Here is a 17,677-nt window from a genome sequence, read left to right as displayed (position 1 = left end):
TAAAGCAGTACATGTACTACTTTTGTGGTGATTTGCATAGATATCTGTGTCAGATGTCTTGCAAATCGCAAGGAAATCATCATCTTCACTGTACGTCGCACAATTTCTAAATCGGCTTTGATGTGACCGGGGTGTAAGGCCTTTTTATGTTTGATTTCCTGAGTGTTTTTCCAATTTATGGGAAATGCCGCATACTAGGAAAAGTGAATTGACATTTTCAGTATTGCATGCGAGATGTGGTCATGTGACTGCCTTAACTCATGCAATAATCTGGAGTGAATTGTGCCCATAGGGCCAAGAAATATTGCCAATAGGATTCCCTTTCACATCCCTGTTCAATGTTCTGTTGTATGCCGCACAGGTACACTTCACTGTGGCTTTCTTTCTGACTCTGATTTGTGGGGCCTGTATACCAAGGGTTAACACAGGTGGGAAGAGAATTAATCAGGTGCAAACACTTTCTGACCAAATGAATGACAGCGGTGGGTGTGGTCTACCTTATATAAAGAGATGCAGTAGTTGATGATTTTTTTTTCCTTGTACAGGCCACATTATTTCTGCATGTCCTTGTCTGTGGTGGTTTGGGGAAGAAGAGATATTGTGGTGAATTGCCCCAGGCCACACTCACGCTCTGTTTTGATGTGGGCTGTAAATGTTTTGCATGTTCTTCCTTCTAAGGTGTGTTTGTGTGTTATTGTACAATGATCGTGTGTTTAATATCTTTGCTTTGTAATCCTAACACATGTCCATTGCTCTGCTCTTCCAAGTTTGCTTTATTTAGAATGAAATTCAGTTTTCAGACAAACATGATGAGAAATGTATGTGTGGGGGATTTGGGGATGTGGGAGGTGTTATTTTGGCACGTATGCATTTTTATATTGATATTTTGATCTGCAGCTTGTTTTGTGGATAAGCCTAAGTGATTTATATTAACCGTTTGTTTCCTGCTGTAACCTGTGAAAGCATAGTTCATTAGAAGTATAGTCTTTTAGATTGTAAGCTCTTATGAGCAGGACCGTTCTATTTTAGCAACATCAATCCTGCTTTTGTTTTTCACCAAGATATTGAATGTACCTACTTGTTGTTGCTGTCCAAATAAATGTGGAATGTGTATTTGATCAATAAACATTTGGACTATGTATTTTTGCGGGATTATTTCATGTTCTAGTTGAATGTAGCACAATGGTTAAATGGATAGCACTTCCATCTGGCAGTACTAGGGTCATTGGTTCAAATCCCAACCATGGCACCTCCTGCCTGGAGTTTGCATGTTCTCCCTGTGCCTGTGTTTCCTCCAGGTACTCTGGTTTCCTCCTACACTCTAAAGACATGCTGGTAGGTTAATTGGATCCTGTCCAAATTGGCCCTAGTATATTAATGAATGTAAGTTAGGGCCCTTAGATAGTACGCCCCTTGAGGGATAGGGACTGATGTGAATTTACCACATATATATGTAAAGCGCTGTGTAGATTGACAGCGCTATATAAGTATCTGAAATAAATGTACTAGCACCCCTAACACTTATTTTTGCTAGCTATATAATATGCCCAAATCTTCCTTGTTAGAGCGCACATATGCAAGTATGTCCAAACTAACAAACCAAAAGCCCCCTATTGCATTAAGACCATGTTATGTACCAATGAATAGGTCATGTTCAATGTCCAGCTAGCTATTCTTTTTCTACAATCCTATTAACAGTAATAAATTGGGCCCCCAATTTGTTGACTTTGGGCCTTTACTGGCAAATATATATTTGCCAATGTCATATACACAGTAGCGCTGCAAGCATACATTCACCAATGCCAAATCCACAATAGAACTGCAAACATATTTGCGAATGTTATATACACAATGGAGCCGCATGTAAAATTGCTATGGTGACCAAATAAACGCCAAGACGGCTGTTGGAGGCGCTAGAGCAGCTGTCATACTGAAATACGTCATGACGTTGGTGGAAGGACATTTGCACACACCCGGAAGTGGTAGTGGGTAGTGTTAGTGGATGGGAGTGTAGTTAGGAGAGTTTAGTAGTAATTTGCAAGTCTATTTTTTTAGTTTTGTGAATTGTTCTTTTGTGGAATTCCAGACCACATCTGGACATGGCGAGATCGCTGTTCTCCACCAAGGAGCTGATCCTCATTTGCCGGGGAAACATTATTAATAATTGTATTTTCAGTTGAAAACATGTCCAATTCCTAGATCCATTGAGGTACATAGCAGAGGTTCAAGGTTCTTCCTAACTATACAGGTGGCAAAGACACAAGCATACACCCAGGGCCACTGTTAGATATCACGGGGCCCCGTACAGCATACCTGACAGCCCCCCACTGCCAGAGAAAATATCCAAATTATATTTATGGTAAAAATACACTGAAAACATTATTAATTGACATAATCCCAACCATATTCCTGTGAATTCTAAATGATAAAACTGTATGGAGTTCATAAAAAAAGCTGTGTGTGTAATTGAGGTCTTGGGGCTCATTCACATGGGTGATGTGGCCTGTAGCGTGGGAATCAGTGGTTTGTTTTTGTGGCTGTCGCCGTTTGCAGGCAACCTATGTTACACAATGGAAATGCTGCAGGTTATAATTTGACAAGCATATGGGTGCAGGTGTACAGCCCTGAACACAGACAGTGAGCATTCAGGGCCACTTCCCCACGCCTTCACACCTGTCAGATGACAACCTGTGTTCATATAGCTGCTGTGTCCCCATAGTGTAACAGGTGGCTCCAGCCACATGAACAACCCACTCATTCATGCTGTACAGGCCAGAGAACCTGTGTGAATGGGCATTTTTTACTTTTTTTTCCTCAGCTCATTAATTTCAATGGGCTGCCTAACGTGTGGGAACATGCAAAAATACTGCAGGCATGTTATTGTAAAAGTGTGTTGCACCTAACCGCACAGTAGTGTGGTGCCATGCGTTTTGGTGGCTGTGAATGCATCTGTGTTTACTAGACATGTGGAAGTGCAATTAAGTTTTCATCATGGTACCTGCGCACATCTGCAGAGAGCATTGCATTTCTTTGCTGTGCTGGACAATGCGTCCTCTTGCATGTGTTTCTGCACCACAAATGGTGTGAACAAGTCCTAAGGGCCAGTTCACACTATAGAAACAGTCTAGATGTGTTCCAGATGCGTTTTTGCATGTACTTTTTTGATGCATGTTTAGCGTGTTCCAGAGCATTTTGGATGCATTTTTGATGTGTTCCACTGCATTTTGGATGCGTTTTTTGTGTGTTCCAGTGCATTTTGGATGTATTTTTGGTGTGTTCTAGTGCAGTTTGGATGCGTTTTTGACGTGTTCCAGTGCATTTTTTTATGCATTCCAGTTAATTTTTTTCCCTCTCTTTTTCTAAAATTTAATTGGGGACATGTGCATTTTAGTGCATTCCAGGGCGTTTTACCGTGTTCCAGTTCAATGCATAAACAATACAGCCTGTTTGAATTTTTTGGCAGCACCTGCAACGCACTGGAACTGCAAGCGGTGCTGTGAACTATGACATTGACAACCATATAACCTTCTTTCTGTGCGTTTTGGATGCAAAAAAAGCAACTGAAACACATGTAGTGTGAATTGGCTCTAAAGGTTATTATAGGTCAGGGAACGGGACTGACCAGGAATTGTGAATTCAATCAGACTAGTGGTGAGATACAATCAGGAATCATATAATAATGCTAGATCTGAGCTGTAGGTGAATAAAAAGAGTGGGGCGGGGATACATAGATTTGCAGGTGATGACAGGGGGGGTGGAGGAGGGGGTCAAGTTGTATAAGGAGACAGGTTTAAGGGCTCGTTCACACTTGACTTTATTTTTAACTCTTGCCAAACGCCCCTATAGCATTTGACAGGTGTTTGAGAACCGTTTTTTACGCTCCTCAAATGCTCCCCAAACACCCTATGTGCGGTTTTGAGGCATGTGATAAGCATTTACCAAGCGTTAAAACTGCACCACAAATGCCTGTAATGAAGTTAAATGGTATTGACGCTCCGAAAATGCCTCGCAACCACACCGCAAACGTCTGCCAGGCATTTGAGGAGCGGCACCATCGACTTGAATGGGAGGCTTCAACTCCTCCTGACTCGACAAGAGGCGCCAGTTTTGCCGTGATGCAATGCTAACGCTTCAGTGTGAACAGCGTTGTGTGCTGCCATGTGCAGAATATTCATAGGCATTTGAGAAGCGTAAAAAACACCAAATGCCTGTCTGATGCCTGCTGACAAAGCTAGTGTGAACGCAGCCTTAGTGAAAATAAAGTTTTAATGAAATATAAACAGACGGAAAATTGAAAATGTCAAACTTGTCAAAAGGACGCAGGTAAGATTCACTCCCTTTCCACTTTCTAGTCAGTAGCCATAATCTTAATTAATTGATCTATATTCCTGGCACTGACAGAACCCTGAAAATTGATCTCCATATTTTGGGCATTCACAAATGTCAAGGAGCTTACAATCTAATGCAGGCCATAGATGGGTCGAAAATCATCCGAAAAAAAAAAAATCTGCAAGTTTTTGCACCGTTAGTGGGTTAATTGGTTAATTTAATCGGGGTTTTGGCACATTTTTTTTTTCTATTGGTAAAGTTGGAAAGAAGAAGAAGAAGAAGAAGTAGAATTCCAGTCCGCTATTATATTTTACATGAAAAGTCTTGCGGTTGCAACAATGTATCTATTTGTATCTGAATAAAAACATCTGTATCCGAAATAGATACAATGTTGCAACCGCAATACTTTTTATGTAAAATATAATAGCAGAGCTCTCTGCAAGGGTCAGAAGTAAAAATGCCGGCCGTAGACGGGACGAAAATCAGACGATTTTTTTGCTGTTGGTGGTAACATCAGCCGATTGTATGACCGATTTTTTTTTTTTTTTTTTTAAATGCCTGTTTTTTTACATATACTAGGCCCAATTAACCTAACAGCATGTCTTTGGAGTGTTGGCAGAAACACACCCGTGCAGAGAAAGCATGCAAACTGAGATGCAGCCATGACTGGGATTAGAACTCATGACCCATGTGCTGTGAGTTCTAACCACTAAGCCACTGTAGGAGACAGAGTTTGAGATGCAATGTAGAATAGTTATATTGTTTAAAAATAATGATAAAGCGAGCGCTAGTAAAATTATATAGACTACTAAAATGGTATTACACAAGATCAATATAAATCTAGGTATAGATATGAAGGTAGCAGCTAGCACTCAGGGTATTGGCAACAGTCCCAGAATAGAAATATGTTAAAATAATAGTGCAGTGCTATAAATGCATGTTATCAACGCATGTAAAATCCAAAAAGTGCAATAATTTATTTATTTTAGGTACTTTTATAGTGCTGTCAATTTATGCAGTGCTTTACACATATATTGCATATTCAAATCAGTCCCTAACCCTCAAGGGGTGTACAATCTAAGGTCCCTAACTCACATCCATACACTAGGGCCAACTTGGACAGGAATCAATACACCTACCAGCAAGTCTTTGGAGTGTTGGAGGAAACTGGAGTACTCAGAGGAAACCCATGCAAGCACAGGTAGAACACGCAAACTCCATGCAGGAGGTGCCATGATCAGGAATTGAACCCATGACCCATTTACTGCAAGGCAGATGTGCTAACCATTGGATGGATGGATGGATGGATGGATGGAGCTGGATGACTAACCCATAGCTGCCAGCATACCGCTGCACCCCCAGATGTGTATAACCCATGCGCATTAATACCTTAACATAGAATAGTTACATCATTAAAGAGAAGGAAGCTATATCATTATATTGGGAACTTAGAACTAGACATTCCAAATTATTTGAGATATAAGTGTGAAAATGTTTAACATTTGAAAATAGAATGTATGACATTCATTAGTAAATGCATTAGTTGTCTGATCATTTTAGAGAAACAGCAAAAAAAAAAAAATTATAATATAGGCCTACTTTTTATGTTACATTCTAAGTATTCTCTTATGGAAACAGGAAAATGCCAATGGTCTGCCTGAATGTTCAGAGTCTGCTGGTAGACTCAAGTCTTAGTAAATCAGGGCCTTTGAGACCATGGGATACCAACAAATGGTAAAATTTTAAAGATTTATTTGATCTGAAGAGAAACCAGAGTATGTAAACAGATGGGATAGAGCTGTGACCTGCCCAAGTGAGGTGCAAGTACTGTCACCTTCTCTGAGGGTGACTCTACAGTCTTCTGAGTGTCCAGGACTGCTTCCAGGAATATCATTATTTTAATGAGATTAGTTGGCCTTTCCCAGTTGATGACCAATCCAAACTTGATCAGAGTCTGAATAGAATTTTGCCAGGACCTGGAGTATGTTGAGCCACCATCAGGATGTTGTCCACATAAAGGAACACCTGTAATCTTTGCTCCCACAAGATGGCCACTACTAGAAGTACTACTAGATATAATATTCTGGAAAATGTTCTGGGTATGTGGAAAGGCCAAAAGGCTGTCAAATGAACTGGAAGTGAAACTCTCAAAAGGCCAAGGGAAGATACTTGCAGTAGCGTGAATGGGCAGGAATGTGTATATACATTAGGAGACAACCCACCCACCTTATCTAATGAAATGAGTTGGAGGAGAGGAAAGAAAATGCCAATGAATTCTTATTGCACAGGACCCACAGATCCTGAACCTACTGCCCAAATTTGCATAAATTATTGCAATCTGACACCTACCGGGCAAGTTTGGGTGAGGAGGAACTTTGCTGCTCCTGCGGAGGAGCAGATTTAGATTTAGGCAAAGAATGATGCTTATGGATTATTGTATTCCCTTATATAGCTTTTCTCAGGTCTACCCTGTTGCCAAATCTTCATTGCCTTGCCTTTTTCCTACTCTCTAGGCATTGGTGACTAACATAAGGGATCAATTCCCATCTTACATATCACTGAATCCAACTTGAACAGCTGCTAGTTCAACATAGAAGAAGTATGTGCAGTCTGCGGGTTAAGCCATAAGGCTTGACTTACCACAAAGGAATACTACATGCTTCTAGAGGAACAGCATATTGCATTTATAGCGAATGTACTGCATCACTGGCCACTAAACTTAACTCAGGGATCAAAGACCACAGAGGCATCATTACTTGGCAAAGTTTTGCCTCCCTCTTGTCTACCGAGATCCAAATAGCCTTGGCTACTGAAGTAGTGTGGTCAACGCAGACCACACTACTTAGTGAAAGTATAGACTTTCTTTATTTCATTTGTACTGTTCCTTGGAACATCTACAAGGATATTGCTTTATCCACTGTCAGAGTAGTATATCTGGCTAGTCTGATGAAAATTTCTTGGCCAACTGTCTCTGTCTGTCAGGGATGCGGGTGTGACCAGAAGTGTGTGGACTGACACAGGGAAACGTAGGCTTCAGATATAGTAAATAATATAATTTATTAAGACTGACAATACAAACGCAGTGCAAAACTAAACATAACAGTGCAAACAAACTGAACCAAACCTCCAACAGATAACAAACATACGATACAAGAGTAGTCAGGCAGGCCGGGTCGGTAGCAAATGGGCAAACGGAGTACCAGGAGCAGGCGGGAGAGTGGTCAGGACTAGCCGAGGTCAGTACAGGCAGAGTTCAGGCAGCATCAGGACAGCAGAAACAGGATCAGGAAACCAGGGCCAAGCAAACAGTACAACATGGCACAGACTGCAGGTCTGGCCATCCCTTAAATACACCACCTGCAATCAGCCCCAGGTGATGGCTAATTGCCGAAGTGAGCCTCTGGTTGTTGAGAGCACCCGCTGGCCAGCCCTGGTACTGCAGCCCACAAGGCAGGTGAGTCCCACCACTATTGGCAAGTCCATTCCTGACAGTACCCCCCCCTCAAGGAGCGGCCTCAGGACGCTCCAAACAGTCCTAGCTGGGCAAAATGTTCCACCGCCCGGGTCCGGTGACTGGCGGGATATCAAAGACTGGCACATCGGGCTGGGCACCGGACGGAGGCACTTCAGGCTGGACACCGGACGGAGGCACTTCGGGCTGGACACCGGACGGAGGCACTTCGGGCTGGACACCGGACGGAGGCACTTCGGGCTGGACACCGGACGGAGGCACTTCGGGCTGGACACCGGACGGAGGCACTTCGGGCTGGACACCGGACGGAGGCACTTCGGGCTGGACACCGGACGGAGGCACTTCGGGCTGGACGCCGGATCACCAGGCGGAGCAGCGGGCACCAGGCCACCAGGCGGAGCAGCGGGCACCGGGCCACCAGGCGGAGCAGCGGGCACCGGGCCACCAGGCGGAGCAGCGGGCACCGGGCCACCAGGCAGGGCAGCAGGCACCGGGCCACCAGGCGGAGCAGCAGGCACCGGGCCACCAGGCGGAACAGCAGGCACCGGGCCCCCAGGCAGGGCGGCGGGCACCGGGCCCCCAGGCGGAGCGGTGGGCACCGGGCCCCCAGACGGTGCAGCAGGCACTGGGCCCCCAGGCGGAGCGGCAGGCACCGGGGAACTAGGCAGAGCGGCAGGCACCGGGCAACCAGGCAGGGCGGCGGGCACCGGGCTACCAGGCAGGGTGGCGGGCACCGGGCAACCAGGCAGGGCGGCGGGCAGTGGGCCCCCAGGCGGAGCGGCAGGCACCGGGCCACCAGGCGGAGCAGCAGGCACCGGGGCACCGGGCCACCAGGCGGAGCGGCGGGCACCGGGCCCCCAGGCGGAGCAGCAGGCACCGGGCAACCAGGTGGAGCGGCGGGCACCGGGCCCCCAGGCGGAGCAGCGGGCACCGGGCCCCCAGGCGCAGCGGCAGGCACCAGGCCCCCAGGCGGAGTGGCAGGCACTGGGCCCCCAGGCGGAGTGGCGGGCACTGGGCCCCCAGGCAGGGCGGCAGGCACCAGGCCCCCAGATGGAGCGGCGGGCACCGGGCCATCCGGCTCGACAACGGGCATCGGGTCACCAGGTATGACAGCGGGCATCGGGTCATCAGGCATTGGATCGTCTGGCTCGACAGCGGGCATCGAGTCATCAGGCACGACAGCGGGCATCGGGTCACCAGGCATGACAGCGGGCACTGGGTCATCAGGCATTGGATCGTCTGGCAAGACTGCGGGCATCGAGTCATCTGGCAAGACCGCGGGCACCGAGTCATCTGGCAAGACCGCGGGCACAGAGTCATCTGGCAAGACCGCGGGCTCCGAGTCATCTGGCAAGACCACGGGCCCCGAGTCACCAGGCACAACAGCGGGCTCTGAGTCAACCGGCCCGACAGCGGGCTCCGAGTCAACTGGCGAAACAGCGGGCATCGAGTCGTCTGGCAAGACAGCGGGCCCCGAGTCACCAGGCACAACAGCGGTCTCCGAGTCAACTGGCAAGACAGCGGGCACCTAGTCATCTGGCGGAACAGCGGGCATCGAGTTGTCTGGCGAGAATGCGGGCACCGAGTCGTCTGGCAAGACAGTGGGCTCCGAGTCATCTGGCATAATAGGATCATCAGGCAGGATCAGTTCATCAGGCTGGGTAGAGACATCAGGCTGGGTAAGGACATCAGGCTGGGTAAGGACATCAGGCTGGGTAGAGACATCAGGCTGAATAGAGACATCATGCTGGGTAGAGACATCATGCTGGGTAGAGACATCAGGCTGAATTGTGGGCGCCGAGGCACCAGGCTGCAATACGGAAGGGGGGTTCTCAGATGGCAGGCTGACTGGTTTGGATACTGGCAGGATGGTATTGGTTGGAAAGAATTTTCGCCTTTTCCTGGTTTTAGTTACTGGAGCACTGTAAGTAAGCGCAGGTTTGTAAACGGATGGAGCAGCTGAAGACAGAGAAGAGCTGATGGATGGAACCGAGGAGGGAGCAGTTGCTACAGAGGACTTATTTACAGGGTTAAAGAAAGGATAGGTGCAGCAAGTGGGAGCAGAGGACTGATATGTGGTAGTTAGCAGAGTATACTGGGCCGTCACTGGGGATGCTGTCGGGGATGCAGGAAGAGTGCCTTGAGCGGAGGAATGACGTTGTAAGCTGACTGAAGCTGGGTGCAACAAGTCTGACCATGTCTGCAGTATGGGTTGAACAAAGCTCAGCTTACACAAAGCCTGTCTGGTCAAAGACTGCACTGCATTTATACAATCCCTTAATACCTGTTGTGAACATGCAGCATAATGCTCCAAGAAGCAATCCACATCATCCAGGGACTCTACCTGGTCTGCACTAAATGGTGGCAAAAAGTCATTCCTGCTTTCAGGGGTACCAGATGAAGTCAACTCTACACAAACCTGAATCAAAGGTTGCACCTCAGAGAACTCTGTGCCCTGATCTACTAGAACACGAGCGATCCGTATACATTCTAGCAGTCGATCCCGGGTATACTCCCTCAGAGTCTGATAAGCATATTCTCTGTCATCAAAAACCAGCAGCGGCAAATACACAACCTCATCAAGATCCATCCTTCCCAGCAACAATAAGCCAAGATGGCCTCCCTGTGCAGCCACTTCTGGTCAGGAAGGCCTTGTTGTAATGTCAGGGATGCAGGTGTGACCAGAAGTATGTGGACTGACACAGGGAAACGTAGGCTTCAGATATAGTAAATAATATAATTTATTAAGACTAACAATACAAACGCAGTACAAAACTAAACATAACACAGTACAAACAAACTGAACCAAACCTCCAACAGATAACAAACATACGATACAAGAGTAGTCAGGCAGGCCGGGTCAGTAGCAAACGGGCAAAGAGAGTACCAGGAGCAGGCGGGAGAGTGGTCAGGACTAGCCGAGGTCAGTACAGGCAGAGTTCAGGCAGCGTCAGGACAGCAGAAACAGGATCAGGAAACCAGGGCCAAGCAAACAGTACAACAAGGCACAGACTGCAGGTCTGGCCTTCCCTTAAATACACCACCTGCAATCAGCCCCAGGTGATGGCTAATTGTCGAAGTGAGCCTCTGGTTGTTGAGAGCACCCACTGGCCAGCCCTGGTACTGCAGCCCACAAGGCAGGTGAGTCCCACCACTATTGGCAAGTCCATTCCTGACACTGTCTTTCGGGTCTGAACATATTTGGTGGTACAGAAAGTATTCACAGCTCTTAACTTTTGCCACATTTTGTTATGTTACAGCCTTATTCCAAAATGCATTAAATTCATTTTTTTTCCTCAACATTTTACAAACAATACCCCATAATGACAACATGAAAGAAGTTCGTTTTGAAATCTTTGCACTTTATTAATGCTTATACAAGATCCTGAAATAGAGAAAAGGTTAAGAAAGGAAACAGAGCAAATACCGAGGAGGTATCTGTTGCTATATTCTGGGAGGCACATAAGGCATATATCAGAGGAATCCTGATTTCGATAGGAGCGGAAAAAAAGAAAGACCAGGAGAAAAAAATAAGGCTTGTGATGGAGGAGTTATATAAACTAGAACAGTCACATAAAAAGAAACTGGACTTAGACATACAGTACATCAGAAGATAACTCTCAAAAGAGAAGAGTTAAAAGATCTTATGGAACAGGAAACGAGGAGGGTCTCAAAAGAAAGATATCAGTGGGGGAATAGACCAGGGAAATATTTAATGAAAAGATTAAGGGAAAATAAATCGAAGAATTTTATAATAAATAATTAAAGATAAAAAAGGAGAGATGGTGTATTCCACCACTGATATCGCTAATATGTTTCAAAAATATTACAACAGGTTGTATGATGTAAATTCTAAGAACCAGAAAGAAACAGAGGATGAAAAGAAGGGAAAAGGCAGAAATACTTAAATGAGGTTGGTTTGCCAAGAATATCAGAAGAAATGTTAGTGGCCCTAGAAAGAGCTATCTCCCAGGAGGAAATTATTCTGGCATTGAAGAGTATGACAGTAGGAGTCAAAGCCCTGATGGATACGCTGTGGGTTATTATAAGAAATGTAAAGAATTATTGGTCCCCAAAATATGCACATATATGAATGCATTAGGAGAGGGGTTGGGCATGAGAGAAGAATCACTGCAAGTGTTGTGTTACACTATTTGAGTTATCATTATTTCTTTATGTGCTGTAATATGCCACTCCTCCTTGGTGTTCAGTGTCTGCTTCTCAGGAGAGCTGTGTGTGATCAGGAAGGTGGGGGCTGTGTGAGTTGGAGAGAGGTAATAGCTGTTGGAGAGAGGAAGAGTGGGGGAAAAGCTGAGTTCTGTGACTGCCATTCCCTCTTGGGATTTAGTATCATCTCTGGAGGTGAGTGTGTGTTGCACTGTGATCTGGAGAGAGGGAGTGCATGGGAAAAGCTAAGTTCTGTTCAATGTGTGCTTCCATATCTGTGTCCCTCTGCAGTCTGGGGGGGGGGGGGCAATGTGCAGCAGTCTCAGTGTGTGTTTTTTCTCTTCCTCATGCCCCAGTTTGGTAGATTTTTTTCCTCTCCTTTTACTGCTTTCACCAAGAGTAGAAGAATCTAAAACAGGAATAAAGGCAAAATTTTAGAATTGGAGACAAACTTTCTGGTGATCCTGGTGGCTACCATGGATTTCCCTTCGCTTTCAGTGTTGGCTATGAAACAGAAATTAACCTGTTTTACACCGCCCCCGCGCACATATATGGCAACAGGGCGGCACGTGCAGGCTAAATCCCATAACTGTACATCGAGGGTGCAGGCAGGCAGGTGAGGTGCCCACATGCTCCGCTGTCACTGTCTCCAAACACAGCGGGAGACAGCGCAGGTGTCCGGCAGGCTCGATTGCCACCAGCTACCCGACAATCTTCACTATGAGAGGAGAACGGCGAGCCGCCTATGTAAACAAGGCAGCTCACGGTTCTCTCGGTAAGGAGCGGAAGGATCCCCGCCTCCCTGTCATCAGGAGGCAGATCACTCTGCTCCATTGGACAGCCCAGCTCCCCTCACAGTTAGAACATGCCCAGGGAACACACTTAAGCCCTCCCTATCTCACTAGTGTTAGCACCTTCCCTCCCAGTGACACCAATACAGAAAAAGTGCTTTTTTTTATCACTGATCTCTGTATTGGTGTGACTGGTTCCCAAAATGGTTCACAAGTGTGCGCCCCAATGTCACAGTACTGCTAAAAATTGCTCATCGCCACTATTACTAGTAAAAATCAAATAAAAATAAAAACCATAAATCTTTCCTGTAGTCTGTAGACACTATAACTTTTGCGCAAACCGATCGATATATGTCTATTGGGATTTTTTTTTACTAAAAACATAGAGCAGACTACATATCGGCCAAAATTGATGAAGAAAATTGACTTTTTTTTTTACATTTTTTTTATTGGCTATGTATTATAGCAGAAAGTAACAAATATTTATATTTTTTTCAAAATTGTTGCTCTGTTTTTGTTTATAGCGCAAAAACTAAAAACCGCACAGGTGATCAAATACCACCAAAAGAAAGCTCTATTTGTGGGAAAAAAAGGACATCGATTCTGCTTCGGTACCATGTCACACGACCGTGCAATTGTCAGTTAAAATAACGCAGTGCTGTATCACAAAAAATGGCCTGGTCAGGAAGGGGGCAAATCCTTCTGGGGCTAAAGTGGTTAATAGGAAATCTCTTGAGTTGGACAGGGATGACAGAAAACTAATGGGTTTTAATAACTGCCTTACTTTTATCAAAAAAATTTTTGCCTTCAGATTTTCTCACATTGCTAATTATATATTGTACTTAATTGTAACTTAAATACTGAAATTTGAACTTACAACTGTAATTGTCAAAATGGCAGTAAAAACTTGGCTGTATCAGTAATTCGTGGGTGTCTTATCAGTAAATTTATTTTGGTAGGTTGGCAACCCTGTAGATGGAGTGTGGACACTGATCATCTGGGGCCTGGGGGGCGCAGTTACGGACTACCAGCAAAGAGGATGGGGGTGTGGCCACCAACCAGCAAGGGGAGGGGTGCATGCGGCCATGGACTGGCAAGAAAAGGACGCAGCCAACAAGCACTATTTGAATGGGGGAGCAGCCACTGAACGCCAGGGGCTTGGCGTCTGACTACCAGGAGCACATTGTGCTGTCTCTCTACAATCATTCTGTTCTATGAATGCTTGTATGGTGGCAATCTTCAAACCTATTGTGGGGGGGGGGAGCGCTGGATGAAAAGACACTTGACCACAAAGGACAAGGGGCACAGACACAGCTTTTATTACAGTTATTTATGACCATTTTTCCTGTACTCTACTCTTTCAGTCAACAACGATCCATTCTACAGAGGAGGATTTTACCTTGTGTGATGGTAATCCTTGATCCATAATTACCGACTGGACAGTCTCTGCCATTGTATTTTCTGGGGTACACAAACACTGACCACGTGGGGGAGTGGATGCAGATACTGCCCACCAAGAAGGGGGGTGCTACAGGGTACAAAAGCCTGTGTTCAGGATGGAGGCGCTAAATATAAACTGCATTACAAACCAGTGAACTCTGGATGCTGCCTTAAACCATTGAACTTATCCTAACCACTTAACTTAAAATTGAATGTTTCATTTAATATTTTATTGTAGTATTTTTTTTTTCAATGTTTGCTGTATGCTATGCTTATAAAGAATGCACATACTGTATCAAAGACTGTGTCTGTCTGTAATCTACTAACCACTAGGTTGTAAGGGGGAACTTATTTTTAAGTAAGGAATTGTGTCCTTTTCAGAAGAGTTGCTCACAGCAGATGCCTGAGATCTCTTCCTTGAACAGACTCTTTGTCAAAGTGGGCTTCAGTACACTGGAGGTAAGATGCCAAAAGCTAGTAATATTTTAATGGATTTTCCTGCAATAGGTCTAATTAGAACTCTGCCTTTCAAACTTCTGAGCTCTGGTTCACAAAACTACTGAACTATACATGTAGAATTCAGTAGTTTGTAAGGCAGAGTTCAGTAGTTGGTAAGTAAATTTAGGAGTTAAGCAGTTGTGTTGGCTTACAAACCAATGCTCTCTGAATGCAGAGTTTAGTAGTTGGTAATGAAGAAAAGTCTACCTTACAAACCATTGAACTTCACAGGTAAAGGTGAGGGAAAAGCTGGGGGAACCACAGAGAGAGGGAGGACAAGGATCTGCCTGCTGGGGCACTGGAGAATTTGGGAGAAACTTATTCAAATATTAGGGCAAAAGAGATTTTTTTTTGTTTGTTTTTGTGTTGTAGGTGTTTGCAGAGTTCAATAGAATAGCCACCACAAATCTGCAAAATAACTTTTTTGATGCCCTGGATCGATACGCACCACGCTTTGTCACAATCTTCAAGTCCAAGAAAGGAAGTGTTGGAGAGACATTGTCCATGTTTGTGCAGCAAATTAATTCAGAGGTGAGTCTACTGCAACCCTCTTTTTGTTTGTTCTCAACTTACAAAACCTTTCATGATTCACTTTGTTGTAATATACAGAAATATGTAAGATACCATAAATGTACAACCTGTAACCTCTACTACTATCCCTTTTGGCCTATGTTGCTACCTGTATTGATTTCAATATTTTAAAGTGGTCTTGAGAAGTTGTGATCCAATGATGTTAAAACATCGAAGCTATGGGCGTAATTTAAATAACTTCAATCAGTAACTTTCCTGAACTGTCAAATAGTGTGATATTTGTTTCATAAACATGTAGGTTTACATTTTATGCAATATTAAACTGAACTTTTGATAATTTACTTCTAGAAACCTGATGTGACAGCAATGCACACCCTTGTGCTCCGAGGCCTCCCTGTTCTACTTGGTGATGACCCCAGTACATTCTACATCACTTGCTTCGTAAGTTATCATAGTTGCACCTTGGCAGTTGTGGGGGGATTTGCTTTGTATTCCTTAGAAATACAGATTAATACTTATTATATCACTAGTACAGTGGTGGGCATGGCAGTTTATAAAATGTAATCCCTTCGTGAGGGAGGGTAAAACAAATGGTAATGCCTGAACACAATTTTGCAACTTAGACATGTTAGTAGAACTGTATCATTACAACTACTTTGTGTATCCAGGTGGATTATACCTTTTTTTGCGTGTGTATATATAGCTATCTAATTTAAAGTGATATTAAAGTCCTTGTGTGTTTTTTTGTTTAAATATAACAAACGTGTTATACTTACCACCTTTTGTGCAGTTGGTTTTGCACAAAGCAGCCCAGACCCTCCTATTCTCGGGTCTCCTGCTAGCACTCCTGGCCCCTCCCTCCTGCTGAGTGCCCCTACAGCCAGCAGCTGTATGGGGCAATTGTGCCAAGGCTGTGTGTGTCTATTTAGACACAGAGCTGCGGTTTGGCCCTACCTCCTCTCTCTCCTCATTGGCTCACTAACTTTGAATACAATGGGAGGTAATGGTGCCCCACTGCTGTCTCAGTTAATGAGGACCTGCTGCACACAGAAGGTGCTTTATCCTAATGCATAGAATGCATTAAAATAAAAACCTGCCTTTAGAACCGCTTAAAAAAATGCTTTAAAGGAAGAAATCTTCCAAAAATAGATTGACTTTGACCCTTACCTTGAAGCTAAAACTAACCATATACAACACAGTGACAAATGATCATGTTTGTTTTTGTATAGCCTTCTGACAGCGATGAGGTCTGGGCACGTTTACCTGTTGGACTGATGACTGTCATTGATGAAAGTATGCCTGCTTCTCCAAATCATCTCCACCCTGACCCAGTGTCTATTGCCATCATAGCCGAGGGAGGTACTGTAATGGAGGATCTCCAGAACCTACCTCAAGCACTTTGCCTCATCTTTGGATTTTTATATGCTTTACACCTGGAATACCCTACAGCCATCAAAACACTTTTAACTTCATTCAAAGAGTGAATCTTTGGCATGTGGGAGAACAAACTCCCACCAAAACTGCAAAAGTCTGAAGAATCTCCTGTTGTGCTAGAATGTTTGTTTTTTGTTTTTTGTTTTTCTGCATGCCTGTGACCTGTTTTCAGTAGACTAAAGCTAGCTGACGTCACAGAGCTCAGAAACCTTAGTGTGCTGTTTTTAAATTTATTGTAATAGATGTTCAAGCTGGCCAACTGCATCAAAATGATCTGTCTCTGGTCCTTGCATACCAAATCACCAAAATAGAAAATATAGGCATACCTCAGTGGTTGTACAGAACCAATACAGGCTAAAGTAATTTCATATATTGCAATTGATGTTCAATTGCCTCAAAGTAATCTATCTCTGATCATACAACAAACGTACCTGAGTGGTTGTATATTACCAATGTGGGCTAAACTCATTTCATGTATCATAATTGATATTAAAGCTGACCAACTGCCTCAAAGTGATCTGTACTTACGTGGAATAAACTTATGGATGCAGCTGTCTAGTTTGTACATCTCTATAATATATGCACTGAGTTTATTCCATGTAAGTACAAATCACTTTGAGGCAGTTGGTCAACTTTAATATCAATCGTGATATATGCAATGAGCTATGCCTATATTTTCTATTTTGGTGATTTGGTATGCAAGGACCAGAGACAGATCATTTTGATACAGTTGGCCAGCTTGTACATCTCTTGTATATGCAAAGTGTTCACTAGTTCCTACTCATCCTGTAAAAGGTCCTTTACTTGCAGGCAGAGTTAATTTAGCGGACCTATTGTGAGTAAGGTGTAAAATGGCATGGAGGAAAACTACTATTAAAATGGTTGTAAACTTCAGACATGAAATATGAACAAAGTATATCCCTCTATAGTGTGTACTTGTCTCCATTAAAAGCAATGAGTATAATTTCATTTCTGCTGCTTCATTTCTCCATATCGGCATGAATCACTTCTGACA

General features: G+C 44.3%; 2 protein-coding genes across 2 annotated transcripts in view; one reads left to right on the top strand and one right to left on the bottom strand.

Moving 5' to 3' along the window:
• LOC149440032 (A disintegrin and metalloproteinase with thrombospondin motifs 2-like) overlaps positions 1-17,677 on the bottom strand; it is a 987,780-nt gene that overhangs the window by 423,037 nt on the left and 547,066 nt on the right. The gene's annotated exons all lie outside the window — the stretch shown is intronic.
• Positions 12,065-16,727, top strand: LOC149440033 (uncharacterized). Its single transcript, XM_089659017.1, has 5 exons — positions 12,065-12,163; positions 14,581-14,658; positions 15,070-15,228; positions 15,577-15,669; positions 16,458-16,727. Exons 2-5 carry the CDS (start codon positions 14,599-14,601, stop codon positions 16,710-16,712), a joined length of 567 nt encoding a protein of 188 aa, XP_089515143.1. The 5' UTR covers positions 12,065-12,163; positions 14,581-14,598; the 3' UTR covers positions 16,713-16,727.

Source organism: Staurois parvus, unplaced genomic scaffold (genome assembly GCF_062004578.1).
Source record: "Staurois parvus isolate SC_StPar_1 unplaced genomic scaffold, SC_StPar_1.0 ptg001129l, whole genome shotgun sequence".
Classification (NCBI taxonomy): domain Eukaryota; kingdom Metazoa; phylum Chordata; class Amphibia; order Anura; family Ranidae; genus Staurois; species Staurois parvus.
This window is presented reverse-complemented; position numbering and strand designations above follow the sequence as displayed.